General features: G+C 37.7%; 1 protein-coding gene across 1 annotated transcript in view; it reads left to right on the forward strand.

The window, feature by feature from the left end:
- Nucleotides 1–24,023, forward strand: part of LOC120627234 (cadherin-23) — a 67,215-nt gene that overhangs the window by 19,702 nt on the left and 23,490 nt on the right. Inside the window, exons 2-12 of the mRNA XM_039895125.1 lie at nt 5,828–6,192; nt 9,610–9,761; nt 10,810–11,028; nt 17,282–17,573; nt 18,348–18,520; nt 19,485–19,682; nt 20,820–21,013; nt 21,444–21,644; nt 22,166–22,280; nt 22,838–23,000; nt 23,745–23,902. Coding sequence (XP_039751059.1) covers nt 5,988–6,192; nt 9,610–9,761; nt 10,810–11,028; nt 17,282–17,573; nt 18,348–18,520; nt 19,485–19,682; nt 20,820–21,013; nt 21,444–21,644; nt 22,166–22,280; nt 22,838–23,000; nt 23,745–23,902 — 2,070 coding nt within the window. The 5' untranslated portion in view covers nt 5,828–5,987. The remainder of the gene's footprint in view (nt 1–5,827; nt 6,193–9,609; nt 9,762–10,809; nt 11,029–17,281; nt 17,574–18,347; nt 18,521–19,484; nt 19,683–20,819; nt 21,014–21,443; nt 21,645–22,165; nt 22,281–22,837; nt 23,001–23,744; nt 23,903–24,023) is intronic.

Genomic DNA, 24,023 nt, shown 5'->3' on the forward strand with positions numbered 1-24,023 from the left:
CTGTAATTGGTAGGCTTAAAAGGTGGAAATACTTTTTACCTATTCGTACCAAAATTTGTCTGGCCCACTCTCTTTTTTTATAGTGGACTACGCAGACACGTGTTATTCTGATATACCCCAGTACCTTCTTAATAAACTTGAGCGGCTCCAAAATCTAATCATAAGATTTATCTTTGGGCTTAAGAAATTTGACCAAATTACTCATTACCGTCAGCAACTCAAGTGGGTAACTGTTAATGATAGGCGAAATATCCATATTCTTACTTTACTTTATTCTCTTCTATATAGTCCTATCTCTCCGCTTTACCTTAAAGAGCGTTTTTCCTTCTCTCAGCATCTTGTCAGTCTCCGGTCGGCGAATGACAACAAGCTTGAGATTCCCTTATCTCGCTCTCAGCGCTATAACGAGTCATTCACTGTTAAAGCTGTAACACTGTGGAACTCGCTCCCCTGGGAAATACGTCATTCCGAAACCATTCACCTGTTTAAACATCGCTTAAAGAATTATTACTTATCTATGTAATTGAGTAGTATGTAAGTTTATAATAGCATAAATATATATCACATATATCTATCATAGTATATATAAATTTATGTTGGTATTTGTGTAGTTAATATGTAAATGTAGTATGTATGTTCATGTAAGTTTATATTACATTTCTTTTTTGACGTGACAACGTCTTATAAATTGGTTTGCCGGGTGACACTTCAAGAAACTGCGTTACGCTCCGCTCACGTTATGCGCTCACAATGAGAGCGAGTGAGAGGCACGCGCCCGCCTAAGAGCGAGAGAGACAGACATAAAAAGTGAAAGGCACGCGTCCCTTTGTAGTAAACGCTGTTTCATTGTACGCAAATGTATTGCAAGTTATTGTATGTATATTTGTATATAAATACGTATGTATGTGTAAAGGTAAAAATAAAATTTTGTTACCTTGTTGTATTGTTCCTACTATACGAATGAATATTCACATTAAAATTATTTTACCACTCAAAGTCGTTGTCACGTAAAACTTTCGCCCGTATACCGACTTTACAGGCAACCAATTTTTTTTTTTTGTTTTTTTTTTGTAACTTACTTTATGCACCATCCATTTTCCACTCTTTTATCGGCTTCGTACGCTCAGGTTGCCTTTAAAAGATCACTTTTAGTGATAAGGCCGCCTTTGCACCCTAGCAGGCTAGCACTAAGTACTATTACTGTTTTCCTTGTATTTTCCTTTTTTTGTTGTGTTGCAATAAAGTTTTTTCTATTCTATTCTATTCTAAAGCTTTTAAGGGAAAACAAATATAACAGACGTACATTCATTATTACAAAACTTAAATGGAAGTGGGTTGGTAATTTAATGAGAAGAAAAATATCAAATTGGGCCAAAGATATAACAGAGTGATCCTAGAGACGGTAAGAGAAGAAGAGGAAGTCCATTCCGAAGGTGGGAAGGCGACTTAAGAACGACAGCAGGACCTCCGTGGACAAGAAAACCCCATGATCGCGAAACATGGAAGAACCTAGGGAGGGCTCTGCTAAAGCAAGACATAAATAATCAGTATGATGAGATTGTTGAAAAGGCTATAAATAGATAAATAATAGGAATCGTGAATCAGAATCAGAAGGATTTATGCTGTAGTCCACTACGCTGCAGATTGGTAAACTTCATATACCTTTGGGAACAGGATGGAGAACTTACGAGCAAGCAGGTTTCCTCGCTGGTAATAACCAGCCAAGTGCGAGTCGGACTCGCGGACGAAGGCTTCCCTCTCATTTACAAAAACTGCAAAAAAATCATGTGTGTTGCATGGGAGGCCCCGCCAATATTTATTTCTTAGTATTTATTGCAGCCGAAATACATCATCTGTGAAAATTTTCACTGTATGGAGATAAAGCCTGGTGATAGATGGACAGCGAAGTATTAGTAATAGAGTCCCGTTTAAACCTTTGGGTACAGAACCCTTAAGAACTATGGCCTTCTTCATTCATCAAAGATTAAAATCGAATTGTCACCGCGTGATATGCATACGTATTCATTAAAACCGTATACTTACGTAAAAACCGAATTAAATAGTTGACGTGTGAACACAGCCTCTGTCAACGACTCTTCAATACGTTACACACATCCGGCGGAGCGGGGTCGTAATATTTTAATTATTTTTTATGTAATTTCGACCATTGTTTCATAAGCTGACCCGTGTGAACTGCACTTTACAAAATTTTACTTGTTCAGCTCAAATTAACGCAATTAATTGTACATCTCATGTCATTGTGAATGTTGGAGTAATTGTTACTTTATTACAGGTCTACATAGCTTCATTAACAAATCTGGGAATTAGAAATTACGCAAAGACAGCTTATATAGTTTATGAGAAAGATTCACTTATTATGATAGGATGGTTTCACATAGTTTCTTTTTACCCAACATCTGAAATCCTCCATTTGAACATCGATGAAACAGTACGTTTTATAAGCATTAACATTTGTAAATCTACAAAAAAAAAACATATAATGTGAATACACGTATTCACATTCTATGTATAACTTTTTTAACGTTAACCGATTTTAATGTTCCTTTATCATTCGATTGGCTTTTCGGAAATCGGAACGTCTTCGTTTTTTTTTTCAAAATGTTATATTGAAACTTAATAACTTTAAAACATAACCAAAGCTATTCGTTTCAACCTAACTTATGAAAACCCTATTTTGCGTAGAGGGTAAAACATATTAGTTTGAGCTAGACTTAGCGCACAGAAATGCAGCTCCAAAACACTAGCGGGTATAACCATAGTAGTTCACGAACGGTATTACTAAATGTTCATTTTTAAGTAGCCTGCGTAATATTCGCAAATAGCCAGTAAAAGAAATCGTCTTGTGTAACCAAGATCAAGTACAGAAGTTGTTCTTTTTCGTTACATTAGTTCCAAATAAATTAAAAACGGTAAAATCTGTTGGAAGACAGATAGCTATTTCACAAAACTGTTATCGTTAGTATTTCTTAACCGCATCTTTCGTGTTCTTACCAAATTATGAATAAAATATTTAATTAGATACTTCAGACCTACTCGTATTTACCATTCTTAATTTGGTACTGGAATTTCTTACTCTTTTAGCAAATTTTAATATGTAGAGTCAGTAAAATGTTGTTGATTGTAAAAAAGATATGTTCTTTTACACAAGAAAGTTTTACCACAGCAAATGAAAAAATTTAAAATTTAGTTTTTTGTACTCCCAGCTAAACCCCCAAAGACTTTCATCTCATCGATTTCGCATACAAACGTACCCCAGTCAACAACGCTCGTCAAGACAGACCTAGTTTTGCAACCACAGAGATACCTACTCACCGTTAAAGACGCACTGAAATCTCGGGTTGCGATTTCTAACCCGAGCCCGAATATCTAGCTCCGACAACCGACAGATTACCCGTGTGTGTCCATCGCCCGTGAGTCCTTCTCTAGCCAACTTTAAGCTACTCAACTCTCCTGCAGATTGAATAAGAGTCTCCAAAATTCTCTCTCAATCGCTCCAACTTACCTCCTTAAGCGTCACCACACTCGCAGCAGTAGGAGAGCACAGCTTTATCAACTTTCAGAGCACTGGCGCACGTATTGAAATAATATCCAAATAATATATAATATGTGTAATAATAAACCGGGATGAACTGCTCCTATTCCATGTTCCCGTGCTTTAGCAGGTGGACATATTAATTATATCCCCTGTCAGGGGATATAATCGGGGGATATATAATTTTTATCTCCTACCTGTGCTAGCCCTGCTGCTGGTGATAAATTGTGATAAAGTCTAAGATGGCAGCGAGCGATACTGATACGGGTATCACAGTTAGTAGCAGTTATATTAAACCCATAACCCTAATCGGTTTCTACGCGGCATCGTACCGGAACGCTGAATCGCTTAACGGCAAATCCTTGTGTGTACCTACGATAGTAAATGAGCAAGGCCGAAGCCTGTAACCAGACACGTTTCGTGATATATTTGACGACCCCTGCTGTGCACAGGTGCTTTTAGTAGAAGAGTGGGTTTTAGATCATATACCCACCACGCTGCTCCAATGTGGGATAGTGGGCTACTTATATTTATTAAACATATCATCATCATCATATCAACCCATTACCGGCCTACTACAGGGAACGGGTCTCCTCCCACAATGATTTAGATCGGTGTAAACCGAAGTTTTCCACGCTGATTCAGTGCGGATTGGTGGGCTCCACACTCCTTTGAGAACCATATAGAGGTCTATCAGGCATGCAGGTTTCCTCTCAATGTTTTCCTTCACTGTTGAAACATGTGATATTTATTTATTTACTTAGGAAGCCAACGTTATATACAATGCCTTAAAATTATTATAAACATAACGGTAATATTATGAATTTTACATTGTATACCCCACTTACAGGCTAACTCTGCATCCATCATGAAATATAGACGTTCTTCAATATACAGAACCTAAAACTTAAGAGATAAATTTTAAAAAATACAAAAGATACTACAAACTATAATAAAAATAAAAGAGGATTACGTAACAAACAGTTTTTTTTTATTTTAATCGCTTGAAACCCATACAACTTAGAAAAGTTAGAGGTGCGTCCTGGACGAAAATGAAACTGAATTTGGTACTTACCACTTAGCTGGGCGATAGCTTTTACATTTATCATATAAATGGGCTACAATCATGAGCACCATCGACCATCAAGAGTGAAGCAAGACATGTGCAAACGTTACATTACAATAAGACACGGCCAGTTAGCAAGCACAGCCTTTGACACGCACTGGTTATCTAGAGCGATAACCTACATTATACACTTTACAAGTCTACAATATAAACTATCTGCTATACCTTATCTTTTAATATATGCTATTAAGACATTGCAGAAAATAAATAGCTTTGTTTTTAATGTAGTAGCGAATCTGATTCGCATATATTATTACCTATATGTTGCAATGAACAACACTGCTTATGTTTTTACGTGTCTATGATTTATTTAGCTTTTGTCCACGTTATTCGTTCGCGTGTGGTTTTTATGAAAATTAAGCTTAATTTTCGATCGGAGAAACAGAAGAATCTGTATGGTGTAATTTATAATGTCTTCAATCTTTATAATAAACACCAAACAGATCTTCGGCAATGTACCCTCTACGGAAACCGGAGCATCCGAAGGAGATGTTGACTGTACAATGAATAATTGTTTAACAATTCTTTCTGCTGCTCTTTGCGAAGTTAGCTACACTTCACATAAAGCAGCATTAAGCTTAATTTTCATAATACATCATGGAATTCGCCATCACATGGAATTCGCAGTAACGCCTGCTTCTATCCAATATGTTCCAATATGTTAACAAATCACCATGGGAACCGTTTTCATGGTATAAAAAATAGCCAGTTTTACTCTCCGTCCTTTCAACATACTCCATGCCAAAAATCAAATCTATTAGTTGCTTAGTAAGTGCGTAAAGTAAAGACAAACAAACAATCGCATTTTTAATATTATTGTATGCAACCTTTCTCAATAAAATGATTATCACGCAAATTATACTACTACCTCGTTGATCTAGTTGAGATATTCGAATGCACTATCACGGTACTGTGATAGTAGATCGTATTTCTCTTTAATATTTATAGCCGTCAGAGAGCTATGTCAGATATACAGACGGACAGACATCGGCAATTTAGTAATAGAGTTCTGTTTTTCGCCTCATTAGCTAGAAACCCTTGAAAAAAATTCTAGGCATTAGAAAATGTCTATTTTAGCTCGAAAGTTTCTCATATTTGCCTTTCTATGTTTGCGAAATAATTAAAAGTTTGACACCTATCCATTACAGGTGCCCGCGAGTCAACGGCACTGAGAAGAAATTAAATAGAGTGTCACTTTCGCCCGTATAGCACGCGCACCGAATATTCTCACGGAGAAATCGTGCGAAGGAAAATTGAAAGAAAATGCTCTTTACGACAATAAGAAGCAAAATATGCGGCAGGTAAACCATGAAAGGGTTGCGATTCTCCAGCAAAAGTGCGAAAACTCTACCACGTGTGAGGTTAAAGTCGGAGCATTACAGATGTATACTTGGCGTGCTTTGGCTGTTGGTTTGTCTCCAAGTTGTAGCAGCCAACAGACCACCGCGTTTCCTTATCGACGGACGCTCGGAAATTGTCATAAGGTTGAAGGAGGGCCCTGATACGCCTGTTGGTAAGTTCGCATATATTTGACGGCCGGTTGGTGCAGTGGGCAGCGAACCTGCTTTTTGAGTCCAAGGCTGCGGGTTCGTACAACTGGAAAATGTTTGTGCGATGAACATGCGTGTCTTTCAGTGTCTGGGTGTTTATATTATAAGTATTTATGTAAATATTCATCAGTCATCTCAGTACCCATAACACAAGCTACGCTTAAATTGGAGCTATATGGCGATGTGTGTACTGTTGCAGTATATTTGTTATAATTTATTTTTTAATTCCGTCCATTATCATCATGTCAACCCAATGGACATTCCACGGTCTTGTGCCGCCTGTATCCAGCGGTTCCCTGGGACGTCAAGGGTCTACCAACACTACCTTAGCGGGTATGAGGTCACTATTCCAATAACTTGGGAATGCAACGTCCATTTATACTTTAAATTCGATTTAAGTACCAAATAGAAAATTAAGTTAATTAAGTTAAAAAAAACAATCGACTGTAATGATTCTCAGACTTATGACAGACACTGTATATGACCATTTCCACTTGAATTCCCTCATCTGATCCTGGCGAGGGGGAAATAGGAACACCTCCAGAGTACAGCCTTTAAAACAACAAAAGAAGTTCCAATATCGGTATCGGTACACTTAACGAAGGAACTGGTGAAAATACAAAATATAACAAACAGTCGAACATAGAACCCTTCTCCCGTCTTCAATAGGTATAGACCTATTGAAGACGGCTACAAATCGATCGGCTGTATTCATTTAAAATTTAGTAATCCAGAATTAGAACGATGGTTTGAGAAAATCAATACCAATTGGTTTTCACAATCCATCGTTTTTAATTACATGTGTAGATATGTGTATAGGATAGGATAACGGTAAAATAGTACCTGTTAAAAAAATTGACAATTCTAAAAAAATATTATCCCTCACTACGTCAAACATTGTGAAATGGATCACACTACTTCTTGACTAAATCGATTTAGCTAGTTTAGTTTAAACATTAATGGACGTGTAGGTACAACAAAATGGTTTAGGACACAGTAATTATTATCCCTACGGACAGTTCTTCCACTCAAATAGTTTGATGTCCATCCACAGATAAAGGCAGACTCAAATAAGGGCAGATTCTCCAAATTGCGCCAATGAACACTACGTGTGTACAGTCTTTGAAGTAGCCGACCTCCTCCTTTAGGCATGAGTCTGCAGACACATTAAAAGTGTACAAATTAGCAAAAAGTAATAATCGTTTCTACTGGTTAACAACGTTGATTCGAATCGATAACTGGCGGATGTTGTACTTTAGGGGTACGATTTAGATTTTAGTTACCTACCTTTCCTCTATCTCTAATAGTAGCTTATAGATCACTGCACTACCAGTACCACTAGAAGCAGCAGTCATAATCACTAACTTTTAATAATAATGGACGCGCAGCCAATTTTACAACTGCATAGATAAGTGATTTTTTCAATATTAATATTGTATGTCTTTCTATGTGTATAATTACATAAGTATGTTATACTTTATTTTAATCGTTGACTCAGACTGCAGTAGCCAGTACGCCACCTTAACAGCCTTATGACCCTTATGCTAAAACGTCAAACTCTTCCGTTTTCATTTCTAGATATAGAGTGTGTTGATTGATACCCACTAAGATGCTACTAAGTATATAAAAGTACAAAAGCTTAACCTAATTTATCAGTATAAAACGATTAGTTGTAAAAAACCATCAAAAAGCCGAACGTCTACTTCAAATCGTCCCACTTTCCGGTTCGTTGAGTGGAAACCACGACAGGATAGACACCCGGAAATTACTTTAGGGGGGAGCGGTGTTGCCAAGACAACTAACACGCCAACAGGGGCACCCGTACAAGTTCCCGCTTACCTGGAACCGGAACGAAGCATTATTAGTCATCGTATGAGGATCACTCAATATAGTGTTACTAATGCAATAAATCACTAAAGTATTCTGTACTTTAATCCAAATCCTATTAAAATGGTTTCAATTACAAAATTAAATAACAATTTTACTTTCCGAGCTTTATGCCCAATCCATTGTTACTTTAGATTCACTACTGCTCGTTGAGATATATTACTAATGCTGGATCCATTGTTGATCTTCTAATTTTTGCGCCAAGTTAGTTATTTTGCACTTACGTTTTCTTATTCAATCGCGTGTAAGTAAACTACATAACATAGTATCGGAAGAACGCCATCTAGTGACCGTACGGTTTCCCAGTATTGTAATTAGATGGCACTTCTTCGATACCATATAAACCGTAGTTAACCTTCACACGAGTTAGGTAGAAAATCTCACACTTGGCACTCTGATTTGTTGACATAGCCTCAGTTCGGAATTCACGTATAGCTCTGAAGAGCATTGTATCGATTTATATTAGAGAGGTTTTCTTGAGCTAAAGTTTTCTCCAAAAGAGCTATCTGATGAGATTTCTGCCGGCTCTTTTCCGTGGAATCTGTCTTCCAAACCGGTGGTAGAGTCACTACAAACAAAAGTGCTTATAAACTGCGCCTACTTTAAATAAATGAATTTTGAATTTAAATAGATTTCATATTTTATATGTATATACTTACCATGCATATTTAGTTTACCAAAACCCCAGTTTATTTAAAGTGCAGTCTTTTGCATCGTAATTTAGGCCTGTTATAAAATCAGGTCAATCTTGGCCGATACTTGAGAAACTGTTCTTAGCTCGATGGTAGTTTGTTTAAAAGGCGTCTACGGCAAGACCTTCGTGGTCTGGAACAGCATTGCATATAATTGAGCTAATTGAGTTTCAACTCGCAGCAAGGTAATTTTTATTATAGTGTATAAAAGTTGAGTTAATATAAACTTTTTCTTTCTTCCCAACCCTTTGCATCACGCAAGGCGAATGAACGCACCGCTGAATATATATGAGGATGACGTATGCAAGTACTGTAATTTACCCACTCATGCATATCTCACAGTATGAGTTCAACCGTCAACGTAGATCACGCTAACGATCTGGGTAATACTAAACTTGCTAATGTTTTATAATAATTCGCACGATAAGTGGGAAAAGCGTGTCTTTGCGAAAAACCTAGAATACCTATTTCCAAACAAGCGGACAGTTGGAAATAGCGGACAATAAAAGATTTCGCAATCCTTCTTCAATTTTTATACCAAAATCTATAATCTCTATAATGTGTGTGTCCTGAAGCACTTGGGTTTAATTGGGCAATTAAACCCATCGTATAGCTTTACCTAATTCGAATGTATACGAATTTCGGAAAACTGACTTATTTGTACTCCTTTGTTACCTAAATGATCCTAGGTTTTTTACAAAAAGTCGATGTTTCCCTATTGTGCTACGACTTAAACACTTTCGCGCAAGCATTAAAACGTAAATAATCACGTGTTACTAATGATACCTATTTTAATTTCAGGTAGTTTAATTTACCGGTTAAGGGGTGTTGACCCCGATGGAGACGCTTTACGTTTTGGTATACGGGAGCAAGTCGGTAGTGATATAATAAGAATAGAAGCCATTTCTTCCAACGAAGCTAATATTTATTTAGTTAAGGAATTAGATAGAGAGGTGAGTAGATTTGCTTGTACAATAAGATTTCAAGTGCATTATGTGATAAACCAACCTACAAGGTTGGTAAGCTATTATATATAGGTTTTTGAAAAAGAAACTGCCTCGTCACTCTAATGTACATCTATCTATGTTCGCTGGGTGGGGGGAAATTTAACTCCTGATTGGATCCCTATTCCCTGTACCAATAAATACTGATAATTTAAGTACTGATACTAGCCCAGAGGTGAACGATGCAAGATCTTGGGATAAAACATTAAACTGTCGCTCCTGGTTAGTACTATAAACATAGAAGCAGTAGTAGAGCTCTGTGATAGAGAAGCTCTTGTCCGGAGAAGCGCTGCCACCATGCTTGCTTCTGCCGCCAAGCAGTATCGCTGTTTTCTGTCCCACGGCCTTGGTTGCCGGTGTACATAATTATAGTCACATGAAGCTTAAAACCTAGTGACATATGCTATAGGTAGATGGACAAACGGCGGGACTTTAAGTACGTGTTCCTTGCATGTTCTCTGAGGTGTTGCTCTGTTTTGGTGGGCCATCTGCTCGTTACTAATCCCCCACTCTCTTGAGATAGCCAGGTATAGCTTTCCTCTCTCATAGGAGGGAGGCTTTTGTCCAGCTCGTCTAGCATCGGGCCCTACATCGAGCAAGGACAAAATAGTAATCTTCTCTCACAGTTCTACTCCAAATGATATACTAGCACCATTAAACGGGGGTAAACTTCTTCTTTTTCCTGTCGTCGTGTTTTGGCAGGTAGACAGTCAAATTGTAAGGACTCTTGTCAGTGGATAAAAGCGGGGGATAACATTTTTGTCTCCTGTCCTTGTGTTGTTGTGGTATTTTATTAATTAAACCCATAATAGTTTTATATTCACTTTAATTTAAAGATGATCACAAGCTCCACGTACAAGTAGATCGGAGTAGGTTACATTGTTTATTCCGCCCCGGATTCCCTTCAGTTTACTAGGAGTATAGAATAATTAATGTTGCTACTGACACCGTGCTAGCCTTTAATATTCTAATGATGACGACTGACATAATATTACAGGTGCGTGATGAATATTCGTTTGTACTCACCCTCACAGACGAACATTTAGGTGAGGGGAACTTCATCACGCAAAGCTTTTTGCTATTAGTAGAGGATGTGAATGACAACGAACCCGTGTTCAAACCCTACCCCTCAGCGATAACGGTCAAGGAAGACGCCCCACCAGGTGTTTTATTTACGGTTGAAGCAACGGATCTTGATGAGGGAGCTTATGGTCAAGTAAGTTAAATTTGGAATTTGTATTCTTCCTTCTGACCGGCGCGTCTGCCGAAATTACTACTACCGAAGTCAGGAACGTATTAATTATTATGTACATCTATGGCCAATAGCCAGAGCTTATAGTCAGAACAATTTTTTTAAAGGGTAGCATAAAAAGGGGATTCCCTTATTAGTTTGTCGTTCTAAATCATATACATAGTAATAGAGGATTAGAATTTTATTGAAATAAAATGAAATGAATAATTTTGTTTAAATGACAAATAGTTGTATTGAGATGAACTACAAAATCCACGGTATACTAATGCTATGAAATACACCCGACACTATCCCGGTTTTTATGTTTCGTTATATTATGTAAAGTTTTAAAACGATTTCGTTTGGAAGAACATTTTTATTAAAATCATAGATATAGCGATCGATTTTTTTTTCATTCGTTTCATCAGCAAATTAAACACGAAATATTAAAGTGTTAATTTCGTATTTAATTTTAATTTAACATTTTTCTGTGATAAAATTGGAACCGTACGTTTTAAAATGGAACGTATCTGTCAATGTCATCTGTCAAATTTATAACAATAAATAAAAGGTCAATGACACCAATGACACTGTAGGTACGAATTTTGTGGGAGGTTACTCGAGAGGGTTTGTTGGAAACACGTGTTAGTGAGGTTGTTTATTAAATTCAACTGAGTTTTCTATACAATAGCTGGTGTCTGGGAGTGAGTACTTTGTTTTTGTGTTGGTGATAGGTGGTGAAGGGCTAATGGAGGTTCAACCCCCACCTAAACCCCCTGATCCGGGGGGAAATATGAATATTTCGGCAGAGCAGGTCGAGAGCCCACATTTTATACCTATGGACTCTGAATCTACCCACCGTGGCACTAAGCGAACTATTCCTTTAAATGACACTTATAAAACGGGTTCTCTCCCTAAAAAAACTATTACAGATCCTGGCTCAACAGCTCCCTCTATGCAATCTGTTTACCTGCATCCCTCTCTCTCTGATTGTCCAAAAAAATACTTTAATGATGATAAAGGCCCATATATAGTATACGTCTCGCGTGAAGTCGCTGACCCTTCAGCCGGCGCTTCTATGAGAGCAATTAAATTTGGTCAGTTTCTACACAAGAACAAAATCACGTCAGTACTCAATGATGGTGTGAAAAGTGTTGGAAGAAATAAAATATCAGTGGAGTTCTCATCTGGGCAGGCGGCCAATGAATTTATAGATAACCCTATACTTGATACTTCTAACTTTACAGCTTTTATCCCCACATTTAATATTACCCGTATGGGATTAGTAAGAGGAGTTCCCACTGATTGGCACCTGGATGAGTTTATTGACTCTCTAGAGCTCCCCGCAGGTTGTGGGGAGATTCTTAAAGCTCGTCGTCTTAATCGTAAGGTAACAACCGATAGCGTGGTGACCTGGATTCCAACACAGTCTGTCGTTCTGACTTTTAGAGGGCAAACCCTCCCACCCAAGATTTTTTCTTATCACACTTCTCTCCCTATCCATACTTACAGACTCCCTACTATCCAATGTTTAAATTGCTGTCGATTTGGGCACATCAAGGACCAATGTAGATCGAAACCGCGTTGTTTCAAATGCTCCCAACCCCACTCAGGTGAATCTTGTGAGATAGAAACTGAAAACTCGACTTGCCTTCTGTGCTCTGGCAAACATATGGCCACAAACAAAAGCTGCCCAGAACACTCCCGGCAGCAATCAATAAAAATGTTAATGTCAGAGGAAAACTTATCGTATCAGGATGCCTCTGCTAGATTCCCTCCAGTGCGACGCTCTTATGCTGACATGACAAAAGAGTTATTCACTAAACCCACTTACTCCCCAGTCTTTTCTATTCCCAATTCTAATAGGGTACACTATCCCCAAACGCCAAGAAATTCTTACAGGCAAACAATTTTCCGTACTCCTCGTCCCAGGCTTCAACCAACAAAGGGCTACGATCGTCAAGCACACCATGACATCATCCGGAACTGCCCCACATCTTTTCCCAATGGTAGTGCTTTAAATATTGAGCACGACTACGCTTTGCCACCCGATGATAGAAGTATACCTTCCCTCACCAATTCATTAAAGAACATTCTTGAAAATATAAATCAACATCCCCTACCGCCCAACGTTGCACAAATTATTATCAAAATCGCATCTCTTCTCAACAATGGCGTCCATGGAGATAATTCAATGGAATAGTCAAAGTATACGCCGCAAAAAACATGAGCTTTTTCATATTATCAATGAACATAAACCCGCTGTACTTGCAATCTCTGAGACATGGCTCTTGCCGGATTCTCGCTTCAGAGTTCCAGGTTATGCTTGCCTTAGGGATGACAGAGATGATGGATATGCAGGTAGTGCCCTCTTTCTTAAGCGCTCTCTTGCATATACCTGTCTTACCTTACCGGCTCACTCACGTCAGTTTAACGCTGTGGCTGTGAGAGCACTTGAAGTATCTTTTCTATCAATTTATATCCCTCACCCTAATCATTCTATTATTTCTGAACTTAAATCAGTTATTTCTTCTCTTCCGCCTCCAATACTCGTGATGGGGGATTTCAACTCCCATCACACAATCTGGGGTTCCCACTTCTCAGATAACTTTTCGACTCTCTTGTTAGATATTCTGGATGAATTAAGTTTGTGTATACTCAATGACGGTTCTCCAACAAGGAGAGTATACCCTCACCAAAATCCTAAGTCTGCCGTCGATCTAACTCTCTGTTCTCCCTCTTTAGCATCTCTTACTTCCTGGAGAACTCTCCCAAGTTGCCATGGAAGTGATCATTTCCCAGTAACAATATCTATAGCCCAAAAAACTATTCCTCTGTTCAACCCCAATCCGCTCCTCAAACACAAACTTAACAGAGCGAACTGGTCTTCATTCGCAGCATCGGTTGATATTAAAATTGATAGTTTAACAGAATCTGTAGACGAAGAGAATATAGTGTTTTATTATGAGAACTTTATAAAAATTTTAAAAGATACAGCCGACGTCCACATACCTCTCAAAAGGGCTAAACGTGATTTTATATTATCCCCTCCTTGGTGGGACGAGGAGTGTACCAACATAATACATAAACGTAAAGATGCAGAAATGTCTTATAAGATCTCGATGACACACGAAAATTTCCTGGAATACCAACGAGCAGATGCTAAGGTCAAAAGGGTGACTTCCAAAAAGAAAAAAACAGGGTGGACAACTTTTTGTGAATCTTTGGATCCTCGATCCCCATCTACCCTGGTATGGGATAGAATGAAAAGATTCCGGCAATCGGTATCCTCCAACGACCCAACTTCAAACAACCCTGCCGTTTGGCTAGAGGCCTTTGCAGATAAACTTGCCCCTCCCTTTGTTCCTTGTGAAAACATTCATTCTTATCCTAGTTCACTGACTTCTTCAGATCCTATGGATGCTCCATTTAGTTTCTCCGAGCTACAGTGTGCTCTTTCAGACCTGAAGGACTCTTCCCCAGGGGAAGATGGGATCCCATATTCTTTCATTGTTAAGCTTAATGATAAAGCAAAAATCTGCTTTCTCAACATGTTAAACTGGTTTCTAAATACAGGAATCATCCCAGGACCTTGGAAAACTCAAATAATAATTCCCATAAGGAAACCCGGTAAAGACCCGTTAGATCCTAATTCGTATCGCCCCATCGCTCTTTCCTCCTCTTTGACTAAAATTATGGAGCATTTGATAAAAAACCGTCTTGATTGGATTTTGGAAAGCAAAGGGTTGCTTGCCAAATCCCAGTTTGGTTTTCGCAAGGGCCTTGGCACAACCGACAGCCTTGGTATCCTCTCTACAGATATTCAATTAGCCCTATCTAAGCGAGAGTACCTTGTGGGTGTATTCCTGGATATTTCAGCAGCTTATGATAACGTTCTTCTCCCGATACTCAGGCAAAAATTGCAACAGCTGAGCATCCCGCCGAGACTGACACAGATCATATTTAATCTGCTTTCATCCAGAACTATTCTGGTACGAACACATTCCCTAAATCTTTCCCCTAGAGTTGTTTGGAAAGGCTTACCTCAGGGTTCGGTTCTGAGCCCACTTCTCTACAATATCTATACCGTCGATCTCGAACTGTCAGTGGAGAGTTTTTGCAAAGTCTTGCAATATGCTGATGACATTGCTATTTACGCCAACGGCTCATCCGTGGATGAAATTTCTCCTCGCTTGAATTCGGCTTTGCATTATCTAAGTCAGTGGTTGTCAGATCATGGGCTTTCATTATCTATCGATAAGTGCAAGACCGTCATTTTTACTAGAAAAAGACAAATTCCAGTTCCAAATATCTTCTTTGATGATCATCGCATTGCACTTGCTCACAAAACCAAATTTCTCGGAGTAATTTTTGACTCTAGACTCAATGGCGTAGCTCACTCTGAACATATTATCCGTAAGTGTGAAAGCTCCCTAAACATCCTTAGAGCTCTATCAGGAGTCTGGTGGGGTGGTCATCCTTATACGCTAAAGCTCTTATATAATGCTATAGTCCGCAGCCATATGGACTACGGGCTGTTTATATTAGGTCCCTTAAATAAATCTGCCACAGAAAAACTCAACAAATTACAATTTAAATGCCTGAGGATTATCCTCGGTGCAATGAAATCTTCTCCCACCAATGTACTACAGGTTGAATGTGTTGACCCACCTATTCTTATACGTACGCAATATCTCAGTGATCGTTTTATTTGCAGGACTTTGCAACTCTCCTCCCATCCTCTCCTTGATTGCCTACAAAAACTGTCTTCTGTCCTAAGATCCGATCAAAATCTCCCCTGTCTTCTAATGAGTTACCGTAAGTTCACTCGTTTACCACATCCATTCCACTCTTCTCCTAAGCTTCCATTATACTCAACCCACTTCCCAGGGCTGACCTACGTTCCACAGATTGAAAGTTTAGGATTAAGTAAAGATACGGTCGAAGCTGATGCTAAGTTTAACGAAATTTTCCAAAATAATTGGTCTGATTGTTTGGCGATATTCACAGATGCTTCAAAATTGTCTATTAACGGTTTTGTTGGTATAGCATGCTGGATCCCAAAGTATAAAATATGTCTACAATACAAGTGCCCCCCAGAAACATCGGTATTCACTGGAGAATCTATTGCTATTTTGGAAGCCATCCTTTTTATAGAGTCCCACAATATACAAAACTCCATTATATTGACTGACTCCTTAAGTTGCCTTCAAGCACTCAAAGGAAATCCTTTCCGTAGTAGAGCACTTGTTTCTTCAGTCTTCAAAATCCGGGAAACCTTATTCCTTTGCCATAAAAAAGGACTCTCTATCAAATTGGCTTGGATCCCCGGTCACACTGGAATTAAAGGAAATGAAAGAGCGGACGCTTTCGCAAAACTTGCTATTGAGTCAGGCTCCCTAACCCAATTTAAGAACCACACCCAAGATCTTTGCGCTCTTGCTAAAATTTATCTTTCTGACTCTTGGAAATCAAGTTGGAACCTATCAAATTCGGTCAAAGGTAAATACTACGCTACGTTGCAACCGGAAATCCCCCGTCGACCCTGGTTTTTCTATCACCGAAATATGGTTCGGTGGGTTGCCTCAACTATAACTCGTCTGCGGATCGGACACGCTTGCACTCCAGTACACTTAGCTAAATTAAGAATTAGAGATCACTCAATGTGTGAATGCGGTCTGGATGAAGGTTCAACCTCTCATATACTCTTCTCTTGCCCTAAACTCCTACATACACTTTATGATGTTCTTCCCCCCAAGATCCCTCGTCCTATAAGTGTACAATGTCTATTAATCCTTGTGTTTAGTCCGCATGTTAAATTCTTATGCAGATACATTAAACGTAACAACATTAAACTGTAAATACACTAATCTATTACATTCAGTACATTTTATGCATAACAACACATATATTTTTTGTCTATAATTTAAAAAAAAAGAAAAAAAAAAAAATATATATATATATATAAATATCTATAGTATATTGTAATGTTAGATATTAACAGTTACTAAAACGCTACCCTGCTATTGTTTTGCGAACTAAAATAGTCTCAAGACATTTTCACCATCCTCCTTTGTGTTTTCTTCAAGCTACCCACCCGTCATTGGCGAAGTAAACTGTGCCGTTCCGGCATGACAAAAAGCCATTAACTCAAAGAAGAAGAAGAAGAAGAAGAAGAATTTTGTGTGTTTTATAATTGTTTACAATTTGTAGTTAACTGCACTAATAAAAATTGCAGGTGTTATACAATCTTCAAGAACTCGACGGTGATATAGACAACTTTGCGATACAAACAGTAAATGGCAAAGGAGTTATACGCCTAACTAATCGTTTGGATTACGAACGCAAGTCGTTGTACCAACTTCGAGTGCTGGCCGTAGATCGAGCGAACCAGGGGCGTGTGAACACAGGCACTGCGGCTGTACTGGTAAAGGTTCAGGATGTTGAAGATCAGCCACCGGAGTTTGTTGTCGCCAGTCCTGTTACGAGGATCAGTGAAGATGCTTCTGTTGGAACTTCTGTTTTACAAGGTAAGTTACTTGATCCAGTTTTAGTACTATATCAAAACAAGTTAACTACGTGTCGACTGCCTAAATTGCCAGTTATATTCTCCATGTAATTTTTGTAGGGTAATAATAGGTCACCACTGTTAGAAAAATTACTGAATACAAGCATTGGGTATGCCCTACAGAGGCTTGTGTGGTGTAGAATTGAATAGGCAACATTGATTCAAGGGGTTTTCATTGAAAAGTGTAGTATGGGCATACTACTTTGTAGGTTTTAATTGGACTGTATTTTTCTCAATGCTGCTAAAAACATGTGAAGCTGTTGGTCACTTGATCCAGGTCATTAGCACTAAAATTTAAAACTCATTGTAAGGTAATAGTTGCAGTATGTGACCAAAGCCTTCCAACCTTTATTAAACAAGCATGGAGGAGCTCTAAAATCCCTGTCTCCTGTAAGAGAGGAGGCCTGTATCGAGCCATTGGAAATTAAGTAAGATAGGAATTAAAAATTCATTAATTTATAGTATATATTTAAATTAGAAATATCATCTTCCTCAACAATTCTTTTAATACAGACACGTTATTGGCAGTTTTGTAACTTGGGGGTTCTACAGACTACACATTAGTTCAAATTAATAACTAGGTTCATTATTGCAGTACAATATTATCATAAAGATAACTTAATTTTCAAAAAATCCATATTGTGGAAACCATGTTCACACTGTAAACTGTAAGTCTAATTCTTATGATCCTTAATTTAAATGCAAAAAAATCTTTATTAATTCCTTGTAATTTCAGTGCGGGCCATTGATGGTGACAGAGGTATCAACAATCGCATCTCGTACAGCATCATATCGGGTGGAGAAGAGCACTTTGACATTGATAGCAGCTCGGGCACAGTGTACACAGTCAGCCCGCTAGACAGGGAGGACCCGAATAATAGCAATGGAGCTTATATATTAGAGATATTGGTAGTTATATTTATTTATTATCTTACAATAGCGCAGTAATTCAAGTTTTGTCAGGACTAGTATATCTGTTTACCACGCATAGGTTGTCATCTAAGTCCATGGTCATGTATAAAAAGGATCCTGTCTGTGCATCTCTAGGATATAAACTATCTCTATACTAGATTTCTTCAAGATTGGTAATGTTGTTGAGCCAAACAAGCAAATTTGTAAACAGACACACATTTATATTTTTGTTATATTACCGTCAACCCATTACCAGCCCGCTATAACAGAACACAGGTATCTTCTCAGGATGAGAAGCATTTAGGCTGTAGTCTACCACACTGGCCACGTGCAGATTGGTAAACTTCTCACTTAGTTGAGAACATTATGGAGTAATCTCAGGCATGCTTGTTTCCTCAAGATGTTTTTTTTCACCATTAAAGCAAGGGATATTTAAATTACTCAAATTCAAAATTCCGAGAACTCAGTAGTGCATGCGGGAATTAAACTCAGTCTCCACAAAAGGAAAGCCAAAGCGATACCCCCCTTCACTTTAACTGCTTATGCAGAAAATGATACAAATTGTATTCCAGCATAAGTTAAGAAATCAAATCCATCCATCATGTAGTAACAATATTAGCCCTGCAAACCTTCACTGATTCAGCATTGTTGGCCTGATCTCTTTATCCCCCTATTATCATATGGGGATAAAGAGATCAGGCCAACAATCAGGCGAACGAGGAGTCCTTTGTCCAGCTGTGTGATTAACTAGAGCTCCTGCCAGGGGAGTGCATATAGGGGTACAAGTTTTTATAACTTGTACGAAGTCTAACCTTAAGTCTTTATAAGTCATGCTGGAGATTTATTCCATTTTATATCATCATAAAATGGAATAGTACATAACCTATATGCATGCCTCTGGCTACTGCATACTCACCACACTTAGCCAGGTAAATAAAACCCATAAATATTACGTTTTCAGGCTACTGAGGAGTCTCACATGGTGTCACCTTTACCAAGTGCAACTACAGAAGTGACAGTCATTGTCACAGATGTGAATGATGAGAAGCCAAGGTTCAGGAGCCTGAGATATGTTGGCGAGGTGATAGAGAACGCTCAGCAAAACACACCTATCACATTCTTACAGGAAGGTGTGCCAGAGGTGTTTGATTATGACCAGGTATACAAGTGTATTTTATCATTTGAGTGACAGTGCATATGTAAAAAAAAGTCTACTTAACAGGTGTGTAGTAAAACTGTATATAATGTTTATTAGCAACCCTTAGTACACCTATATTTGCAAAAAGGACTTAAAATCAAGGAATTGGCAGAGTAGCCAGAGACAGCACACTGGAGAATTCTAGAGGAGGCCTATGTCCAAGGACAGCCTGACTAAGCGCGCTGGTGTTGCAAAACAAATCTTTTAGGAATAAATATCACTTAATTAAATAATAGATTTAGTAACTAGTAGTATATAAGCAACAATTTATTTAGTCAGAGAATAAAGGCTATTTTGATTTATTTTTTATTTATTTTAATTAACAAAATAAAATGTTTTAATGAAACAGTAAGAGTGAGACTTTAGTCAATACTAGACAATTGTCACAAGATTGCCTTTTTATTGGTATTCACTGGAGCTATGCTTATTGTTAGTATTATTTACCATAGTGCATAGAGGGTATGCACAAGGTACGCAGATGATACAAAATTAAGAAAATCTCCAGTATGAGTTATAAATACTTAAGGGTAGGCTTTTTTTTAACTGTTACCCTCCATCTAATACCACCTTCTAAAGCACAAGAATATGGAGTTGGAAAAGTTTATCCCTTTTTATTATTACACATATATTATTTGGATATTATTTCCACTTGTGCTTTAGTGCAGTGCTCTAAAAATTAATAAAGCTGTGGGAGAAGATAAATTTGTATCCTTTCCCTGGGGAGATAATTGTCTCCTTCCTATGCTAGCCCTGCAGTAAGAATTATAAATACTCAAAAGTAGGCTTTTTATAACTCTAGCAATGCCTATCCTTAAGTTTTTTATAACTCGTACTGGAGATTTTCGTCATTTTATATCATCTGCATACTATATGCACGCCACTGGCTTAACTTTATATATCTGTCATATGAAAAATGAGACATTTGTCGAGCAATATGAAAAGTCCTATTGCTTGGCAAATGTCTAATTTTTCATATGACATCCTCACAATACATCATTATCCTCACAATATTAAAGAATATTGTGAGGATAATGATGGTGATGCTGACTTAAATCTACTTATAATTATTGCCAAGATAAATAAACTTATTTGTTTCAGGGTAAAAATGGAACATTCGAACTTTATTTAGTGGGCGACAATGGTGTATTTGATGTTACCCCTTTCAAGGGTATCAATGAAGCATCGTTTTTAATAAGAGTGAGCAATCCGTCTTACTTGGATTATGAGAAAGTGACTGTTATGAATTTCAGTATAGTTGCCAAAGAAATTGTATCCAAAGAACCCAAAATGAGGTAATAAAACAGTTGATTTATAATCGCGACCCATTTTTTTAAATAAAAAAAGTCCACACTAAACTAGAAAATGGGTATCCAATCTCCAGCTCTATAACTGTCTACATAAGAAAGAATGAAAGAAAGAAGAAAATCACATTGATCTATTCCTCCGTTGCTGCGTGAAAGAAGGACAAACTGGCAGACACAATAAGTGCAACAGCTCGCGAATTTTGCAAAGCCTTTGTTTTCCTTAAGTCAAAAAATAACATTCTCCTATCTCTGTGCAAACATTCACGCCAATCAAATGTTCACTTGCTGCGTGAAAAAGGACAAACTAACTAACTCTTTTGCATTTATAGTATTATATAATGATTTGATATGTGTAACAGTCTTCGGAAAGTAAACTTCAGTAATTTTTGACCACAATTTATTTTTTATTTTTTTCCAGTGTAGTACCAATAATGGTGCACATAAAGGATGAAAACGACAACTTTCCAGAGTTTACAGAGTCCCTATACACCGTGTCTATACCGGAAAATTGTGGTGTGGGCACTACAGTTGCTTGGGTGCAGGCCTTTGACCAGGATTCCGATAACTACGGCACTAGAGGCATCCGGTACACCAGTTTAGGAGGCAGCATTGCACATTTGTAAGTAGTCTCTCATCTATAGCTCTCTCAGCCTTTAACATATCACTGCTGGACCAAAGCCTTCTCCCAATGAAAGGGTTCGCAAATAATCACCACGCTGTGCAGACAGATAGATAGAAAGTCTTTATTGCAAATACAGAAAAAAATTAAACAAAATAAATGGTAAATAATTATAGGCGGCCTTATCGCATCAGGCGATCTCCTCCAGACAACCGTTAATTGATGAAGAGTGTTGTACCCCTAAAGACACGGAAAACGGGATTTGGCAACTTTTAATTATTAGGGTAGGCATTGCTTCTGTGCATGTATGAAGTGCACGCCACTGCATGTTATCTCACTCAGAGCAGAGAACGCTAAACGAGCCGCAACAACGTTTTTTGCGCGTAAAGTTTGTGCGTTATGATTGGCTAAAATTGCTCAGATAAACCATTGTACCTTCTTAAAGTCGTAGTTATAAATTCAGGATACTTACGTAACTTATCAAAACAAAACTATGACACAAATTATTGTATCCTTTTCAGATTGTTCCTCAATCCGATATCAGGCGTTATAACAGTCAAAGAAGCGGGTGACGATAGCTTTGATCGGGAACTGATATCTAGACATTATCTGACTGTTGAAGCAAGAGATGATCAGGTAAAAAAACGTTTTTGTCATACTATTATTCCTATATATGTATTTATTTTATCTAGAAAATAAATGTCCTAATGACGCTGTAAAATGCATATTCTATTTTAAGATACGTCTAAGCAATTTCAATGGTCTACCGCCGCTTAAGTTATTTGTTAACCAATGAGGCACTAAATTTTGAAAAAGATGTTACTTTAAGACATTCTTTCTTTTTTTTTTTAAGGGAATTTGTGATCCAGCGATTTATTTGCACATTTTAAGTAGCATTGAAAAATCATTGCAAAACAATCTGCCTAAACTAAAACAGTCCAGCCGATATTAATCGAGGCTCAGCTATGAGAAGTAGCTAATATGACTGTTTCCAAATCCTACATGTAAAGACAAATTTGGTTCAGCCGTCCCGAATATAAGCATGGACAACAGTTTTTTTTTTAACTACTATGTAGTTTATGATGTCGTTCAATAAATTAAAGATCCTATGAGGTTTAACAAGACGCATTCATTAAGTAACCACAGTCAAACACTGCGATTATTTTGATTAAATACGAAAGTTATTTTATTAGGGCAAAGGAAACCGGAACACCGTCCAACTAATAATAAACATCGAAGATGTCAACGACAACGCACCTATGTTTCTGGCGAACAAATACGAGGCGAGGCTATTGGAAAATGAAATGGAATTTGAAAACCCACTCGTTTTGGAAGCAAGAGATATCGATTTAAATGGTAAGACCACAAAACATTATTATCGACCCAATTAATATCATAATGCCGGGAACTGGCAAACTCTCAACAAATATAGGTGAATATTGTAAATCCATGTATTATATGAACCTGACAGACAAACAGACAAAACTTTTCTGTTAAACAAACAGAAAAGTTAGCACAGCATAACCCAATATGGCTCGATAGCAAACCCAAACAGGGTTATGCTATCGAGCCAAGAGGCTCAGAGGCAGTTATTTCGATATCATAGACAATTTAATGTGTTAAATTCTTCGATAAAAAAAAACGGTCGATACTTGATGTAGATACATTATTGCAATGCTGTTCTGTTCCGAAGGGCGGTTAAATTACAGGCACATGAGCCTTAAACCCTCAGGTTGATGGACACAAGGCGACGGTTTGTAGGACGAGTTCCTTCCATGCCCTTCATTGTTGTTCTGATTATAGACGATGTTTTTCCACTTAACACCAAGTGGGCAATCTGCTTGATCTGTCAAGTAATACTATGAGAAAGAATATGTTGTGGGCTCTTCTTAGACCAGGGCGCGTTTGGAACCCTCGTAGCTTTAGATTTAAGTTGGCGAACGAAGTTATCACCATCCACTTACAATTATGAAAACAAATATGTATGAACGCTTCATAAGTGCCTGTGATAGTCCTACATTAATAAAGAAATTATTAATTTGAATTTAAATTTGAATATTTCTTTAAAAGTGTATTTTTGAATCATTAAATGTGTTTCAGGTACAAAAAACAGTCACATAGAATATTCGATAGTTGGAGGCGATTATAAACACAACTTCTCAATAGATCCAAACTTAGGTATCATAACTCCCGTCGGAGGTCTAGATTTTGAACAAATACCTGGCGATAACAGCAATATTCGACCGATACATTTAACTGTAAGTGCCTACGGAAAAATATTTGAAAAAACTATAAATAACAGTGATTCCGTATACTGACGTTCATATTTAATTCAAAAGTTTACTTTAATGGTATTATTTATCATAATATTTTGTTTTT

This window comes from Pararge aegeria, chromosome 11 (genome assembly GCF_905163445.1).
Source record: "Pararge aegeria chromosome 11, ilParAegt1.1, whole genome shotgun sequence".
NCBI classification, from domain to species: Eukaryota; Metazoa; Arthropoda; class Insecta; order Lepidoptera; family Nymphalidae; genus Pararge; species Pararge aegeria.